This window comes from Suricata suricatta, chromosome 1 (genome assembly GCF_006229205.1).
Source record: "Suricata suricatta isolate VVHF042 chromosome 1, meerkat_22Aug2017_6uvM2_HiC, whole genome shotgun sequence".
Classification (NCBI taxonomy): domain Eukaryota; kingdom Metazoa; phylum Chordata; class Mammalia; order Carnivora; family Herpestidae; genus Suricata; species Suricata suricatta.
The window spans coordinates 156,081,106-156,100,048 of NC_043700.1; the positions used below are offsets into that span (position 1 = coordinate 156,081,106).

The 18,943-nt window shown below is 40.7% G+C and overlaps 1 protein-coding gene across 5 annotated transcripts in view; it reads right to left on the reverse strand.

Moving 5' to 3' along the window:
* Positions 1-18,943, reverse strand: part of ATP10D (ATPase phospholipid transporting 10D (putative)) — a 109,584-nt gene that overhangs the window by 28,075 nt on the left and 62,566 nt on the right. For all 5 annotated transcript variants that reach the window (XR_003911541.1, XM_029946203.1, XM_029946193.1 and 2 more), the window contains 6 exons: positions 15,688-15,926; positions 8,686-8,874; positions 5,183-5,786; positions 4,452-4,558; positions 3,011-3,137; positions 553-737 (listed from right to left, as the gene is read on the reverse strand). Coding sequence is in view for 4 of the 5 variants with exons in the window: in XM_029946203.1 (XP_029802063.1) it covers positions 553-737; positions 3,011-3,137; positions 4,452-4,558; positions 5,183-5,786; positions 8,686-8,874; positions 15,688-15,926 (1,451 nt within the window). In the remaining variant the exon portion in view is untranslated. The remainder of the gene's footprint in view (positions 1-552; positions 738-3,010; positions 3,138-4,451; positions 4,559-5,182; positions 5,787-8,685; positions 8,875-15,687; positions 15,927-18,943) is intronic.

Here is an 18,943-nt window from a genome sequence, read left to right on the forward strand (position 1 = left end):
TTCAAAGTTCTTAAACTCCTTAAGGAAAAAAAAAATTTTCTCCTTCCCTTAAAACAGTTCTACAAACTTGATATTCTCAACAGCACTACCTAAGAATTACCACTAGAGGGCATAATTATCCTGAGAGTTTATTTTTGGAATTAAGCATAAAAATATTAATTTAGTCACCTGATTCTGATAGAAATCATCACTTCCCCTCAACTTGAAACAGCAGTATACTCCTGTCCCAGAACTCGATATAGTTTGTCATGATGGACTAAATCTTGTCAAATTTCTGGAAATTCAATGTGAGCGGCGGTGGGGGAAGCAGATAAAAAAGAAAAAGGCAACTTTCTTTAGCAATAATTCCTTTGAATCATGTTTAACCATGAAGCCTTTAGAAGAGCTATGGTACACTCCCAAGCACAAACTAGGTTGCTGGATAGAAGAAATAACTATCAAGGAGCTAATGGTTATTGGGTTTTTTTTTCTCCTCCTTCCATTCATCAAATCACAACTGCTCCCCTGGCTATGGAAAAAAAAAAAAGACGGACTCAATCTTATTACACATACTTTACTCTGGGCATCGAGGATAAAGAGCTTGTCGTCCGGCTCCAGGAGTTTGCAGGCATAAGCAATGTTGACAGCTGTCTCCTGCTTGTCCCCGGTCAGCATCCAGATCTTGATGCCGGCTTTTTGAAGGGCTTCTACAGACTCGGGGACTCCCTCCTGCAGGCGGTCTTCAATTCCAGTAGCGCCTAAAAAAACAGCCAAAGTGCAACAGAGCTTGTGAGAAGACAAAGCTGGTACAAGCTCACCTAGGTTGTGATTGAACTGCATCCTGAACTACACGAACTGTCCAGTAGCTTCCAAGGATTCAAAGAAATGTGAAGACCCAGACTAAAATCATATACAAAGTACTACTCTTGGAGGGAAGCTTTAGGAATCAATGAGCTCATTAAACTTGCTTGTTCTCTTCCTGCAAGCTTTCCTCTCTGTTCACTGAGGGGGACTCCTTTCAGTTACTTATGTAACCTTTCTCTACAATTTTGTAATTCTGTGATACCCCCAAGGTAAGGACAGGCTTTCAAAGAATGTTCTTGCCAATAAGTGGCTTTTATTATGAAAGAGCATTAAAAATAGATATTATAGGGGCGCCCGGGTGGCTCAGTCCTACTCAGGTCATGATCTCACAGTTCGTGGGTTTGAGCCCCGCATCGGGCTCTGCACTGACAGCTAGCTCAGAGCCTGGAGCCTGTCTTCGGATTCTGTGTCTCCCTCTCTCTCTGACCCTCCCCTGCGCATGCTGTCTCTCTCTCTCTCTCTCTCTCAAAAATAAAGTAAAATAAAAACATTTAAGAATAGATAGTATAAGTCCATAATTCCCTTTTCTAAAACAATTGGGGCCAGATAAGTTTTGGAATTCAAAAATGTTCTGGTTTTATGAAGGTAATAGAGTTCATCTATCATATTTTGAAATACCTGTTAATCAAGCATAGTAATCTTTGCGTCAAAAGCTTTCAAATGTTCACACTAATTAGGATAATAAAGATTTACAAAAGCTTGTCAAATCAGGCCTGATTTTTATAGCTAAATGACTTCTGGCACTAAATCCACAGAGTGTTTTTGAGTTTGGAGTTCAGGTGAGGAAAGGTGGACACATACTACTGATGCTGTGACAGAAAAAGGACGCAGGACAGGCAGTACTATTACTCTAGTGGCTCGATACAAAGTGAGATCGTTGTTTTCTCTGAACCAGAGGAAGGGAGCTCCGATACTGGTCTCTTGGTATGTTAGCACTTAGATTAGAATCTAGATGTCCAGACTCGGAGACAGTGGTTCTCAACCTTGGCTGGCTCAGCACTCGTTGGAGAGTTTTTAAAAATTCAAATGTCCCAATCACACATCAGACCAACCTAATCAGAATCCCTGAGAATAGGATGCAGTTCTTTTTTCACTAAAAAAAATTTTTTTTAATGTTTGTTTATGAGAGAGAGAGAGAGACTGAGTGCAAGTGGGGAGGGGCAGAGAGAGAGAGGGAGACACAGAACCTGAAGCAGGCTCCAAGCTCTGAGCTGTCAGCACAGAGCCTGATGTGGGGCTCAGACCCACAAACTGTGAGATCATGTCCTGGGCTGAAGTTGGCTGCTTAACCAACTGCGCCACCCAGGCACCCCTAAAATATATTTTTCTATTGCTTATTTATTTTTGAGAGAAAGCAAGAGAGTGAGCATGTGAGTGTGGGTGAAAGGCAGAGAGAGAGAAGAGAGGATCCGAGCCAGGCTCTGTGCTTCAGTGCAGAGCCTGATGCAGGACTCAAACTAACCAACTATGAGATCATGACCTGAGCCAAGGTGGGACGCTTAACCAACTGTGCCACCCAGGCACCCTGCACTAGTATCTTTTAAAGTGCCCCAGATGATTTCAAGACACAGCTCAGTCTGAGAAAAGAGGTGCAACTTTCACCAGCAATCAGGAAGTAAGAGGAGAGAAACAAATTTCATTGGTCCAGTTGCAGGTAGGAACCAAGAACACAGGCCCTGTTGCTAAATAGGTCTGAGTTTCTTTGTAGCTCTGTCACCTGTTACCATGTGACTCTGAACGTGTCAACAAACTGATCTGTGCCCCAAGTGTCCTCTAAACAGGATAGAGACTTGTTGTGCAGATTCAAAAAGACAACACATATTCAGTACCTTATCCAATGCCTGTCAAGAAACTTTAGCTGGAAATCCTCTTGAACCAGAAGGAACTGGGATATTTATGTGACTTGGTAGTCTGAGTTAAAGTGATAAGGTTTTAATGATCTTAAGGACGACCACCCTGATCCCACCATAAATGAAGTCTAGTTCATTGTAGTGGAAAACAGAATGAAAACTGGAAACTGGGTAGAGATCAGACAGGACATGGCAGACAGAACTATCTGCTCTATGAAATCAAAGCAGGGGGAGAAAATACTGGTGAATAACTTCCTTAGAGACACCCAGTGTTTTTCAAAATTGTCTATTCAGATAACACAACAAAGTCTACCTACCAAGTAAAGTTAGCTTGTTCTCCAACCTCATGGCGGATTCAAGGAGTAACTCTTCCCTGTGGTCAATGCTGGTTTCAGCTAAAAAATGGTTCCTCAGCCATTCTGTGTATTCAGCGTCACTCATGACCTAGGGTGGAGGAAAGAGCTGAGACAGGCCAGAGCATCTTGCAGGATCCCGCCAGGACTGAACACTAGCAAAGTATCAAACCGTCAACCTGTTTTAGGAATTCCTCTCTCTAGACATACTGATACCAGATCCGTAGCCTCATGCCACCTGGTCACAAGCTTCCCACGCTCCGTGATCAGACGCTTTAACACTGATAATGTGTGGACACTATAGCTCCATATCTCTTGGAAATTCTAGGCATCATATGTGATGAAAGTGGGTTAATCTAACAAGCCAGGGGGTATGCAGCTGGAAGAGATCTCCACGTGGTCGTTAAACCTAGAAAGATTCTAATGGTGCAGTTGAGAAAGCGGTGTCAGGACTGCTCAGCTTGAGGTATTACGTAGCCAGCAGCACTGCTAATATCTTTTGATGATTCGTTTATGGAGTTAGCTATTTATAAAGTTGAAAGGAGAGAAGCAGCTGTGTGAGTGGAGCTAGGAAGTACTCTTCCAAAAATATTAAATGGAATTCCTGGAGAAGGAACTGATGATACATTTTCCGTTTTTCTTCAGGTTGCTATAGAGGGAGAAATCCACCTTTCAGTTCTCATAAAGCAACAGGAAGTAGAGGCGGTGAGGCGATTTCTCTATCTACTTATTCTTACTCACAAGGCAATCTGACTTAGGAAAAACCTGACAACTAGTGGGCTGCATTTTTATCAGTGGCAGGATCATTCCACCTGAAAAGGCAGATTTCTCCCCCTTGGCCTTGATCTTGAACCTCTTCATTTTTCTTACAACCGTGTGTGGGGCTGACTTCTGATTCTATACCATATGCAGCTGGTTGACTAATATTGACTACGAGTCTGCAGTGGACGCCAGCTTCCCTAATGCAGCTCATCAGAACTAGAATTTGGGTGAAAAATGGGAGATCCCCACATGCGTCTAAAGTCCTAGTGACAGTCTCCAATTCAGGCTTCCAGGAGTCCTGTATTTGGGAAATTATAATGGATGGCAATTAATGCACTGATACTTTGATCTACATGTGTCTCACTGTCTTTCATACTCACTAGAGCCCAGAATGACAGACGGACGTTGATACTCTGGTTTCTAGCACGTGAGAACTCAGGGAACCAAACTTTTAGGTGCCCTTCTGGCAAAACATTGAGAACAAACTCCAAGCAGCCAATACATGTGGAAGAAAGAAGCTGTGGACAGAGAGCCCATGATCCGGGGGCTTTCCCAACTGTCTGGATCAGGCTTTGATACCTGCTCATCATTAAGTGATGGCTGCACAGTGGAAGCACAAAGAAGATGCGCTGGAGAGCCTCACCTTCTTCGCGATACACAACGTGCGTAGGCCTCGTTTGGCATAGTCATCCAAGTGTTGCTGGGTTTTCTCTCTTATTATCATCTGTTGTTTTTCCAGACTTGCTCCATCTGAAATAATTAACAAAACGCAAGTATTCCCACCAGTCTGCCCAATTAAAGACACAGTTTTCCAAACAACGGTAGCTTGCCCCACAACAAACAAAAGACCTTGTAGTTCTGAATCCCAAATGTGCATTTATTAAAGAGGCCCTCAGAATAAACCTTTCCCTTGTTCCTTCCTCCCTGGAGAAAAGTACCATGAACTTAATACAAATACCATTCCCACACCACCAAAAACAACAGTAACAATAACCATAATAATGCTAGCCGCCATTCACTGAACACCTACCATTTGGTAGGCACTGGACAAAGGCTGTCTCTATATTGCATACACTATGTCATTAAACCTGAGAAATCTATAAAAGAGGTGCCACAATCCCCATTTATTGAACACTTCGGCACAAAATAGTCAGGTGACTTCACCAAGACGTAGCTGGGTCAGATCTGCACCCAGGTCTGCGCAGCCCCCGAACTCACATGCTTTCTCACCAAATCCTCAGCAGCGTCCCCCACTTTACCAAGTACAGCCGATCCCCCCAATCATCCACTTGTTTGTCTTTATAAAACCACCGAGAGTGGCCTTTGAATTTCCGAGTCCTTCGTATCCCTGCTCTCAGTTCTGTAGGCACTCACCCGGGGAAGAGAGCAGCTCCATGATTACAGAATCAGCACCCTTTGTGTAGACCACGACCTGGTTGGAAAGGGGGTGCCGAACAACCACAGACATTCTTTTTCTTACTGAGTCGAAGGGCAGGATGTGCAGGAGTTGAAATGTTAGTGGCCCCAAAGCAGCGAAGTCCACCACGACCTGCTCTGGCGTCCGGGACCGTAAAGCGCATTGGTAAGCCCGGGCCGCATACACCAAGGCCGCCTCGTCCGGGCTCTCAGCCTCGTAACACAGGTCGGAGGCCAAAGGCTGTGCAGGGGAGGACTCCACCTTGCTGTCTGTGGGGTCTGCATCACTGGTCTGTGTCTCAGTCTCCGAGGGGCAAGCAGAGTTACTAGGGCCCTGAGGGCTCTCACTAGTTTGGGAGACTTCTTCCTCCACAGGTGAAGCCAGTTTCATTCGACTAAAGAGAGAGAGTCTGCTCACAAAGGCACTTGGGATCCCAGAAGATGGCTCTTTCCCACTGGCAAGTGACGGAGAACTTGATCTTCGGACAGACAGTCTCTGGAAGAGGTTTTTAATCTCTTCCAGGGACTTGATAGGCATTCCACTCAGTGATGAGAGTCCAATCTAGGAAAGATAATTTGGGAGGGTCTCCATAATATAGTCAAAAGCAGTTCAGAACAATGTTGACGTCCAACCAGGAAAAACTTAAGTAAGAATTATCCCTCCTTAGATAGCTAGCAGCCTGCTTCTTTGTACATAAAACTGCCCCAGAAAAGAGGGGCCTGGATGGCTCAGTTGGTTAAGCATCCGACACTTGATTTCAGCCCAGGTCATGACCTCAAGGTCCGTGATGTTGAGCCTCACTCTGATGACAGCACAGAGCCTGCTTGGGATTCTCTCTCTCTCTCTCTCTCTCTCTCTCTCTCTCTCTCTGCCCCTCCCCTGCTCGTGTCCTCTCTCTCTCTCTCTCTCTTCTCAAAATAAATAAGCATTTTTAAAAAACTGTCCCAGAAAACATTAACAAAAAAATGAACATAATGAAAAATGTGTTGATGGCACTATAAATTTCTACAACCGTTCAAAGAAATTTGGCAAATGACAGCAAAAGATAAAAAATGCTAATATTGCTAGTAGTGGGGATATTACAGCAATTTTTCCTAATGAAAAACTTAAAATATAGGTAATCCATAATCTTTATTATGTACATCCTAGCAATAGCAATTTAAAAATTAAGTATTCAAAAATAGCAAAGCAGAAAAATCTTCCTGGATGTTATACAATATTTAAAAAATAAAGTTTATGGGCCACCTGGGTGGCTTAGTCAGTTAAGTGTCTGACTGGCTCAGGTCATGATCTTGTGGTTCTTGAGTTTGAGCCCCAAGTCAGGCTCTGTGCTGACAGTTCAGAGCCTGGAGCCTGCTTTGGATTCTGTGTCTCCCTCTCTCTCTGCATCTCCCCTGTTCATACTCTCTCTCTCAAAAATAAATAAACATTAAAAAAATTAAAAAATAAAAATAAATAAAATATAAAGTTTATAAAGGTTATGGGGTAAAATTGGAAAAGCCATAAAAATATAAAATTTGCATGAATGATATTAAATAAAAATTGAATGAACATGAGAAAAAGTGAGTGATAATATGCATTTAAAACATTGAAAGAAAGACAAAAAATTAACAAAATGGGTTGTTTTCCTCTTTTATTTTTCAGATTCTATAAAAGATTGTTACCATGACTTTTTAAAAAGGCTAGTAAACAACGTTACTCAGAGAAGTGTTATCAGCAGAAATTATCACCTGATCAGCAGAAATTCACAGTGAATGTGAATTTCTATTACATATTTTTTTTCTAATTTGTGGCATGATTTTTTTCCAGCTCTTAACTTTTATCAGTGATTAAACATAGAGTTTAATATTGATTATGAAGGCCAGTTAGACCCTAAAGTTTTCCCATTCTCAAATGCCCAAGACATGAAAGTGCTTTCCTAATGTTATTAATCTTCAGATAGTTGGAGGGGCCTATGCTGGTCAGTTTTCACACTTATCAGCAACTCAGAAATGAAGAGAAACAGTCACAGATGAGGTTTTCATACTCCTTATAGATTCTGATTAGCTTCATGGTTATGGTCTGTAATTACCTCAAAATATCATGAAGCTTACTCAGGCTATTATGTAAAGCTCTAGGGATTTTCTTTCAGACAACAGAATATTCTGTTCTTTGGGGATAATGCAACAATATTTTCAAACAGAAAACACCAGAAGATACCTACTTTGGAAACAGATGCATGAGAAAAATTGCTACATGAGGAGGAAAAGAGAATATCCAATAATTTATTCTCTAAGTACATAACCACTTTCCAAAGAACAACTCTGTGAGAACCTTATAAAAACAGTTTTCTGATCAAGTAAAAGCTTTATTGGAAATAAGTTATTTTTTAAAAATTTTTTAATGTTTACTTATTTTTGAGAGAGAGAACAAGAGAGTGTGTGAGTGAGGAGGGTGGGGCAAAGAAAAAGGGAGACACAGAATCCGAAGCAGGCTCCAGGCTCTGAGCTGTCAGCACAGAGCCCGATGTGGGGCTCGAACCCACGGTCTGTGAGATCATGACCCGAGCTGAAGTCAGATGCTTAATACTCAACCAAGTGAGCCACCTAGGCATCCCGGAAATAAGTTATTTTTATATTAAAGCTGCCCACCTCTGAAGTCACCTAAAGGAGACAATCTGATGGAAAATAAAAATATAATTGCATTGTGCTGCAAACTGAAATTTCAGTGGGTGTGTGCAAAGGAAAGATAGTCCTTTGCATGTGGAAGACAGCCCGGCATGTGGTGAATCACCAGTCTTTAAAACAAGTTTTCCTTTTTATTGAAAATGAGTTTTTCCATACATTCTAAGCTATAAATTGGCTTTTTAAATCTAGCCTTTGTGAGAACTGCAGAAACTTGGTATATTGTAAATGTGTTGGATTTTTAATTGAGTTGGAACTAACCATGGTACATGAAACATGAAACATTATCATGAAACATGATGATGCATCTAATACTGTAGATTTTGCCTGATGTAGTACATATGATGTTGGAGGTCTCAGGAGCCTCAAGAAAGCTTCAATTTGGTAGGGAAACTACACAAAATGAGCACAGCTGCATTCCATAAGAATTGTTCTCATCAGCTACCCTTCTAGAGCCAAAATAGTAGAGCAGCTCTGAGTCATTCTTCATGGGTTCAAATACCGCTTCCCCTCACCCTGGGCTCTGTGACCCCAGATAGTTACCTAACTTCAGTGGTAAAATAGTGAGGAGTAGAGTAATATTACCCAACTTAGAAGTTGTCCAAGGGATTACACATGTTAATATCAGTAAATCACTCAGAACATATGTCCAGAGCACAGATTAAGTGGTATATGTTAGCTATTATTATCATGAGTAACAGTATTAATTACTATCTACACATCAAGGCCAGTACAAGTACATTTAAACCAGAAGTTCTCTTTGGGAAGGTGATCCTTGTTTTCATCAGAGACGTTACCTTTTGTCGTGGTTGGTTGGGAGCAGAAACCACCACGGTGTTGCAAATCGCCAACGCGATAAAAAAGTCAATGACATACAAAGTGTCCAGTGGTGGATTTGGGATCATCTCATCTATTGGAGCAAACAGCTGAGGTGTAATCTGATGAAATTTGTCCAAGAGCCTGGTGTCTGGTACCACGTCTGTTTCCTGAAAACCCAAGAAGAAAAAGGGTTGTTACATTAAGTATCTAAAATTGAGAGCTTTAAATTTACATGAGAAGTAGCATTTATAACCTCAATCTATACACAAAGAGATAGTAAACTTTACACTTCTAAAAAAGATTTAACATATATGGCACCATGGAATGTGAGAAGAGGAAAATAACAGACAAAAAATCCAGAATGCACAGTATTGATGGAGAGTACCTTGACTATTAACTTAAACTCGACAGGAGATAGGAACAATGCCTTCTACCAAAATCGAGTTGACTGTTTTCTTATTTTGAAATACATATTTCCCAAAAATGAACTATTGGGACTTCATCAAGATAAAAAGCTTAAGCACAGAGAAGGAAAAAGATCAACAAAACTAAAAGACAGGCAATGGAATGTGACAAGATATTTGCAAATAACGTATCAGATAAAGAGTTAGTATCCAAAATCTATAAAGAACTTAGCAAAGTCAATACCCAAAAAAAGCCCAAATAATCCAGTGAAGAAATGGGCAGAAGACATGACTAGACACTTTTCCAAAGAAGACATCCAGATGGCTAACAGACACATCAAACAATGCTGAATATCACTCACCATCAGGGAAATACAAATCAAAACCACAATGAGATAGCCCCTCATGCCTGTCAGAGTGACTAAAATTAACACAAGAAACAATGGGTGATGGCGAGAATGTGGAGAAAGGGGAACGCTATTGCATTGTTGGTGGGAATACAAACTGGTGCAGCCACTCTGGAAAATGGTATGGAGGTTCCTCAAAAAGTTAAAAACAGAACTACCCCATGACATAGCAATTGCACTATGAAGTATTTATCAAAAGGACACAAAAATACAGATTTGACGGAGTACATACACCTCAATATTTATAGCAGCATTATCAACAATAGCCAAACTATGAAGAAAGCCCAAATGTCCACTGACTGATGAATGGATAAAAAAAGATGTGGTATATACAAACATCATCAAAAAGAATGAAGTCTTGCCATTTGCAATAATATGGATGCAGCTGGAGTATATTATGCTAAGCAAAATAAGTCAGTCAGGAAAAGATAAACACTGTATGACTTCACTCATATATGGAATTTAAGAAACAAAACAGATGAATATATGGGAAGGGGAAAAAGAAAGAGAGGGAAACAAACCATAAGAGACTCTTATTGAAAGAGGACAAACTGAGGGTTGATGGAGGGAGGTTGGTGGGGCATGCGCTAGATGGGTGAGAGGCATTAAGAAGGGCACTTAGTTGTGATGAGCACTGAATGTTGTATGTAAGGGATGAATCGCTGAATTCTATTCCTGGAACCAATATTGCATTATATGTCAATTAACTAGAATTTAAATAAAAATTTGAAAAGAAAAAAATACACAGTTTCCAGAGCATCCAACAGCAACTGATGATTCACCTAACGTCGGATGAGTACCACCTCTTTTAAAAGTGAGGACATTATTCACACTTATTTTAACAAAATATTTTATGGTTCAAATCATTACTATAATAAAAACAAAACCAGAAACAAAGAAAAGAACCTCTCCAAAATACACATTACTATGAGCAGGCAAACATATATAAAGAACATTACCTAGTAATATACATGACATTAATGAGGGTTCCTCCAAGAGATTACTTTTTTTAATGCTTTTATTTTATTTTTTGAGAGACAAGAGAGAAACAGAGCTGACACATAGAATCCAAAGTAGGCTCCAGACTCCTAGCTGTCAGCACAGAGCCTGATGAGGGGCTTGAACACATGGTGAGATTGTGACCTGAGCCAAAGTTGGATGCTCAACTGACTGAGTCACCCAGGCGCCCTTCTAAGAGATTCTGATCATCAAATATATTTGGCAATACATGCTTTGTGCCCTTCTCTTAAAGATTCTTAGTACAGGAGTACCCGAATGGCTCAGTCAGTTAAGCATCCGACTCTTGACTTTGGCTCAAGTCATGACCTCACAGTTCTTGAGTTCTAGCTCTGCATCCATCTCTGTGCTGACAGCATGGAGCCTACTTCAGATCTTCTGTCTCTCTGCCCTTCCCCCACTTGTGCTAGCTCTCTCTCTTTCTCCCCAAAATAAATAAATACTTTTAAACTATTTTTTAAAAGAGTCTTAGTACAAATTAGCTCTAAGAAGTTCTGCTATTGAAAAAAATATATATCCATTTTGTTTAACAGTGCTTTGCACACTTACAGAAAAATACTGGTATTAACAAAAGAACGTTGTACTGGAAAATGGTTTATAAATAGTAACATGTAGAAAACCGCTTTAGAAATCTTTCAGATGAATCAAAAGAGGGATCATCAGCTACAAATCAAATTCCACAAAAATGCTGTTGTATTCTAGAGGAGTCGTTGATGTAGTTGGTTGGCAAAGCGTACTGACTACAGGAAGATAGGAGTAAACAATGGAGATGTGAGACATGTGGTATTAGGCTCAGAAGACCATGGCTTGTATTCTGTGCTTAGTTTGGTGAGAACTAGCATAGGCTTCATAAGGAAAGAGCACAGGCTGAAAAATCACATAAGTTTGGGTTTAGGTCCTGGACCCACTGCTGTCCTCAGGCAGCTTGCTTTGCTCTCCGAGCTGCATTTTCTTCTTCTGAGTAATGGTAAAAATAACACCTATTTCACAGGGTGGCTGTATAAAGTCAATGAGATAATGAGTGAGGTGATACCTACTCAACAGGAACCTACGGGCAGGTCACCAGGCTCACAATGGGTCCAAACTATATGCTGTCACAAAGCATTCTCAAATTTCTATTGAAATACATCAATATCTACTATCCTGTGATAGGAGACTTAGCAAAATTTGAATTCTGTTGCAGTTTGGTGGAGTTTATAGGCACTGATTACCTGATGGCTGTTCACTAATGAGTCAGCCATATTTCCTCATGCACCTCACCTACAGTACCACTGAGCCGGTGCCTGGGCCCTCAGTTACTCAGAGAATAATCGTTTCTTCAAGAATCTCCTTGCCAAAGTCAATAGAAGAGAGTGGTAAAGTTCAAGAGACTTCTTTCTTATTCAATGCTTAGTCAGCCAAGGGATGCTTGGGAAATTCGTCACATGATATTTGGCAAGGTCTCTGATTATACTGTCATCTAGTGCTTTGAGATCCCATGAGTTAGAAATATTTCCCAAGGAATCTCACAATGCTAATATGCACTAAGCCAAAAAACAAAACAAAACAAAAAAATAAAAGCCAAAAAAACATTAGAGTGTTTCTTAGAGTGGAACTCTTAAGAAATACTAGAAATAATTTTTTAATGTTTATTTACTTTTGAGAGACAGAGAGATAGAAAGAGAGGCAGAGTACAAGTGGGGAAGGGGCAGAGAGAGGGGGACACAGAATCTGAAGCAGGCTCCAGGCTCTGAGCTGTCAGCACAGAGCCTCACGCAGGGCTGGAACTCAAAAACCAACAGATAGTGACCAGAGCCAAAGTAAGACGCTTAACTGACGGAGCCACCCAGACACCCCTCTCTAAGAAATGTTTAAACATCAATTTAAACTTAGTGGCTTTCCATAAAATGATGCTTCCTTTTTAGTAATTCTCTACCACCTCCCCCACTTTTGTGGCTTATTTCGCACCTACGTTTATCAATTACTGACCCTCTCTATTCAGGTCCACTTCTCTTATGCAAATTTTCATTTTTATTGCTGCAAGGTCTAGGTCTTTTGGGCTCTGCAGTTGCTTTCTTTTCTGCTCTCTAAACCCCTCCTCATTAGTTTAATCCTAACTCAAGTTTTACCTCTTTTCTGCAGCCCTTCTTGATTCCTCCTCCCCCACGGAAAGTTGAACACTTCGTTCTTCGTGCCCTCACTATACTCTGGGTTAACCCACTCTTACTGCATCTTTAATATAGGACTGTATTTATTTATTTATATGTCTGCCTCCTCTTCCTAGAAACAATTGAAGGATGGAGACATGTCTGACTCGTTTTATATCCCTGTGTGTCTAGTATTTTACTATTTTTTTTTATTAATCCATTCATTCATTCATTCATTCATCCATCCATCCCATAAATATTTATTGTTGATCTTTGGCATCAGGCACTCCTCAAGGACAGAGGGATGCACAGGACAGATAGGACTCTGGCTTGCATGCAGCTCACATTCCAGTCAGGGGAGACAGCAGAGCCAAACACTAACCCATAAACAAATAAGATGCTTCTAGATTGAGACAGAGAGAGACAGGGTGGAGTGGAAAGAACTTTGGATTAGGTGGTAGGGAGGGTTTACTGAAGAGATGATACAGAAGCTGAGATCTCAGTGACAGAAAGGACAGCCACACATAGATCTAAGAGAATAGCCACCTGAGTAGAACAAACCGCACTCCTGTTGAATGAAAACATAAAGAGGATGAAAGAAGTATAAAAAACCCTGGCTTACAAAGAAAAGGTTTCTATTTCGAAATAGGTAGTATGAACCCAGGACCCTGGGGCTTCAGTGACCTGCTAATTCCCAAAGGTTGGCATATTTTTGCCAGCAGCCCACATAGGATCCGTACTTCCTGGCTCTTAACTTGCTTCACTGCGCAAAGTGTTAGCTTATAATTTTTCATTTCTAGACATCACAGGCTCTCAGTGTGCTCTCAAGCTGCTGTTCTTAACCTGGGCTCCACGGACAGGCTTTTGGAATTGGATGCAAAATTTTAACAGATGCGAATTTTTCAAATCAAAGAACGTATAGCTTTCTCAAAATAATCTTTAGACCCAAAAGGATAAAAGCAACTTGTGTATAGCAAGAGTGAGATGATCTCATATTTCAAGGAAGACCTCTTTATCCTGGATATATTGGTGTGGTTTTGAAACACAAAACAACACCCCCAGTGCACCTATACAATCAGAATGGCACATGGCATTGAAGTAAAGGGCAAGTGAAAACAAAATGCGCTGAGTGGGGAGACTGAGCCTGTGAGGCAGTTCACTTAACAACCTTCAAAACTTTATTGAGAATGGACACATGAGTCACTGAGCCAGATGTTGAGGATTCAAGATATTAAGTTCTTGCTTTCAGGGAGCTAATGGTATATGTCAGGGACATAAATAAGGCCTGTGTCATGAGAACCAAGGAAGGGGGAGAATGTGTACACAGAACTCAAAAGCTGAGAAAAGAGAGTCTGGGAAGTCTTTGGAAGAGACTAGTTAACATACTTATAAGAAATGAGTGTTTCATCAGATTTGGTAGATAGAGGTAGAATGTCAACGGGGAGAATAAATTTTACATGGAGGAAATGGTACAGATAAAAGAACAGACTTTAAGAAATACCCTTTTTTGTCCAAGAAGAGAATGAGGCTAAATTAGGAAACTGAAAGGGCGGATAGAGCACAGCCCAACGGGTCGCCAGTGCCCTGCTGTTTCCAAGTAAACACGGGTCAACACGTGGTTAACATCATGAGGGTGGAAAATGTAAAAGATCAGTACAGGTAAAAAGAGAAGAGAATGTATATCTATTTCTGATACAGCCTTAGCGTGATTGCCCAGAAGAGGCTGTATGCCTTCTTTTCCTATGTTCCTTTCAGAAGTTGGAAAAAAAAAATGAAGTCTGGATGTCTGGAACAGTCTGGCCAAGATACAATATGACCGGTTTTATATCTTCAGTGCCACAGAAATTACCTAAATGAGTTGCATGAAAATGATCACCTTCACTGCTGCAATTTTTACTGGCAGCTTTGAAAAGAGCCAGGAGATTCCCTTCCAGAACACATGAGACCACTGGTGTCTACTCAGATCACATCTCTGCTATGGAAATCATACAATAAATTCCATGCAGACACACAAAGTTTCCCCAAAGTGGGTTGTTCTTGTTACTTGTTACACCACCTGCTTCAGACCACTCTCCAGTCTCCAGTCTAGGGAATCCTCAGCCTGGTAAAACACAAGGGCTAATGGCATGTGGAAGGCAGAAAGGGCAGCTGAAGTTTTACAGCAAAACTTCTGAATTCTGGTTCGTTCATGTGAGTAGCATTCCTCTTTCCCATCTTCCATATGGCCCTCTAGATTTTTCTGCAGCAAAATGAGTTTGTCAATGGGTATGACTAAACAGCTTCTAAAACTTCCCTCGGGAACTCAGGTGATACCTGGCTGAACTCCAAAATGGAAACATCAGAAAATGTCATTCTGAGGACTTGGAATGGGGAAGAAGGACACAGGTTTGGTGGGATTGGAGGCAAGAATGCAGAAAAAAAAGCCTTGGAGAGTACTGGCAATATGTATGTCATTCAGATATATTTATCTGTCTATGAGAGAACTCTGGTAAGCTTTGCTTGTTCTGAGAGTGAGCCATGGTGCTTAAACCAAGGCAGTCTTTCTTCTTCTTTCTTTCCTTTTTTTTTTTTTTTTCTGAGAGAGAGTGAGCAAGCATGAGTGCAGGGAAGAGAGTCAGAGGGGGAGAGAATGGTAACCAGGATCTAGGCGCAGTGTAGAGCCCAATACAGGGCTTGATTTCATAAGCTTGAGGTCATGCCTGAGCCAAAATCAAGAGTTGAACGTTTAGCCAACTGAGCCGCCCCAAGGCAGCCTTCTTCAGGCTCAGACATGATAGGCCCTGATCAGAAATACTATGCTATTTCAGAAATGATATACTATCTCTCAACATTGAATTATCCCACAGATTAGGAAGTTGTGATATTGTTTGCGTATCTTTCTAATTCTTTGCAGCAATGACACTGGACCGCAATTACGTGGTTCCTTCTCAGGTAGAAAAGACAACAGTGTTTGGCTCTGTCATAATTAGGAGGATGTTCTTTCTTCATTATAGATATACAAGATTCAAGTCACGCATTACACTTACAATGGGGCTACTGAAAGCGGCCTGTCTGGAGTGAGGGACTTCACTGGCTCCTTCTCCACTTCCCAGAGCTAAACAGCTGCCAGCAAGATGATTCAAGGATTTACTTCCCAAGGGCCCATTATGAACCGTCCTGCAGCTGGAGGTCCTTGGTTTTGTCACATTGCTGAGGGAGCCGCTTGGAGTGTCTGCGGAATCTTCATCCTCAGAGACAGCTTCCTGGTAGGACTCTAACCTCTTGGCTGAAGATACAAAAGAACAAAAACAAACAAACAAAAAAACCATACTGGGTCATTATGAACCATTTGCAAACTGAGTATGTCAGACATTTACTTAAATAGCTATTTCACACCATCTCCTTCCTTTTCAAAACTGCCCGACAAACTCCCCTCTCTGGATTCCCTTAATGAACTTACCTCACAGAGAAAAGTAAAAGCAATCAGACAGCAACTTCCTTCTTACCCTATCATCAAATCTACCAACCTATCCACATCTGTATCCAAACTCTGCTTTCCCTCCCACTACTACAGATAACGTTTCAAGCGCCAAGCTCTTGTGATCTGCCTCCCGCTCCTCTGGCCTTCTCAAGGACTTCACGTTTACAGCTTTCCCCTCTTTCACTTACACCAATCTCCCCTCAACCAATCTCATGGCTTTCTGTCCCTGTCTGTCTGCTGACACTACTTTTGGCAAGGTAGTCCATGAGTTCCACGTTAACAAATCGCATTATTGCATCTGTCCATTTGCTATCTGCATCCTTAGCAACATCCACCAGAGGTGACCATTCTCTTCCTGAAATGGTTCTTTTGGTTTCTCTGACACCATGTGTCCCCGTTTTTCCTCCTACTTCAATGGCTATTCCCTCTTATTGTCTCCTGCTGTCTTCTCTTCAATCAAATACTGGGTTACTACAAGAGCTCCTTCCCTTCTCCACCTATATACTCTTCCTTGGTGATGTCACCTGTTCCCACATTTGAAATACCAACTCTGTCACGCAACTTCTAAACCTGTATCTTCAACTCCAAATTCTAACTGGAATCCAGACTCCTATATATGTATCCAGCTCTCCACTTGATACTTCCAGTTGGATGTCAACTAGGTTCTTCAAGCAGATTACCTGTATGGCTCATTCCCTTACCTTTCTCAAGTCTTTTATCATGTCCTTTGCCAGCAAAGACTTTCCAGATATAACCACTTCAGTGCTTACTGCCATCTACATACTGTAGATCTTATTTGTTTTTTATTTTTTAACCATCCAGTAGTATATAAACTCCAAAAATGCAAACAGTTTGTCTGTTTTGTTAATATTATGTATTCCCAGGATAAGATAAATACAGAGAGGTGGCAAACCATAAGAGACTCTTAAAAAGTGAGAACAAACTAACGGTTGCTGAAGGGGAGGTGGGTGAGGAGAATGGGCTAAATGGGTGATGGCATTAAGTAGGGCACTGGGCACTGGGATGAGCGCTGGGTGTTATATGTAAGTGATGAATCACTAAATTCTACTTCTGAAACCATTATTACATTATAGGTTAACTAATTTGGATTTACATAAAAATTTAAAATATATACATGAGGTTATGAGAGCCCAAAGTAGTGGTTAATACTCAATAAATATTTGTTGACTAAATAAATAATAGAGACCTTAAATATGATATGGTCCAAATAGAGAACTCTCTCTCTCTCATTACCCCTCAAATTTATTCTTCCTCTGGCCTCCCCCATCTTCAAAGATGGCACCTAACTATTTATATATTTACTCATGCCAAAAATCTAGGAGTCTCCTTGATTCCTCTCTTTTCCAGGCCCCATATTCAAAGCATCACCAACAGCTGTCCATTATTTACCCAAGCTACATCTCAAATATCTCAACTTCTCTGTATCTTCCTTACCTTAATCCAAGCCATCATAATCCCTCAATTGGACCAGCGCAAATAGCCTTATAATCGGTCTCCTTACCCCTTTGCACTCCATTACTTAACCAGTAGCTGGAGTGATTTTCCTAAAAGGTAAGCAGATCACATTACTCCTGCACAGACCTTTCCTTATGTTGGCTTACGTAACTGAAAATGATCGGACCTCCACTGATCTTCTATAACTTTCTTACCTTCCTCTTCCACACATCCACTAAAATCCAGCGTCACTGGTCTTCTTTTCTTACAATGAAAATTGCCAAGCTCATTTCAGCCTGAGGGCCTCTATACTGGCTGCTGCCTCTAACTGGTAGGTTTTTGCACCTGAACTTCAAGATTATGTTATTCAGGTTAAGCACTAGCCATTAGAAAGGCCTTGCTCTGCTACCCCATCCAAAGTGCTTTCCAAATATTCTATATCATATCACCTCATTTTAATCCTCTGAAAAGCACTTTTCATTATTTAATATTTTTATTGATTTAAGAATTGATTTATTTGTGACTATTCAACAGAAGCTCTGTGAGAGGGCCTTGTCTGCCTTGTTAATCATTATGTCCAGAGTGCAGAGTAAACCATCAATAAATGTGTACTTGTTGAATAGCTAGCTGTATTCATGCCAAATCTAGCTACTTAGAGTATGGCTTTTGGTAAGCTAATTTCAAAAGAAAAAATACTTTCATAATTTAATAGTTTTTATCTCATTTTTCAAGGACAAAGAGGGAGGCTAAGAGGCAATATTGTGATTCTAAGCTCTAGAACCAACCCTTCCAAAGACTCAGTGTCTTGTAGAAAATCATTTAACTCCTCCTGGGCCTCTGTTTTCTTACCAGCAGAATGAACAATTTGGATTTAATAACTTTAAGACCCTTTCCAATTCTGCAAGTTTCATTATATTCTCTGCCTAAATTATACAGAATGCTTCCCCTGTACGGCCTTTCAGCTTCAGAAACCCATCCATTTACTGAATCCAAACATATTGAAGTTCTCCATTTTCACCTGTGCCCTTATTCAGAATATCCATTCTTTTTTTTTTCTATACTTACATAAATCCTCAAAATTTTTGAAGGCTTAGTTCAAAGGTCAGTTCCTCAATGGGGAACTCGGTAACTATACTGACCCTCACTCACCGGGCCTTTAAAGTTTCTATATACTGAATGTACTGAATGTTACTACACACCAGGCATTTGTCTCATTTAATAACTAGAAAACCCGTCTGTGGCAGATACTATTAACCCCTCTACTTTAGTAACAAAGAAATCAAATGAATTTTCCCCATTTCACAAAAGTGATATTCATCAGTCTTACATCCAGTTCTATAAAGTTCACAGCCAGTGCTTGGAGTCCT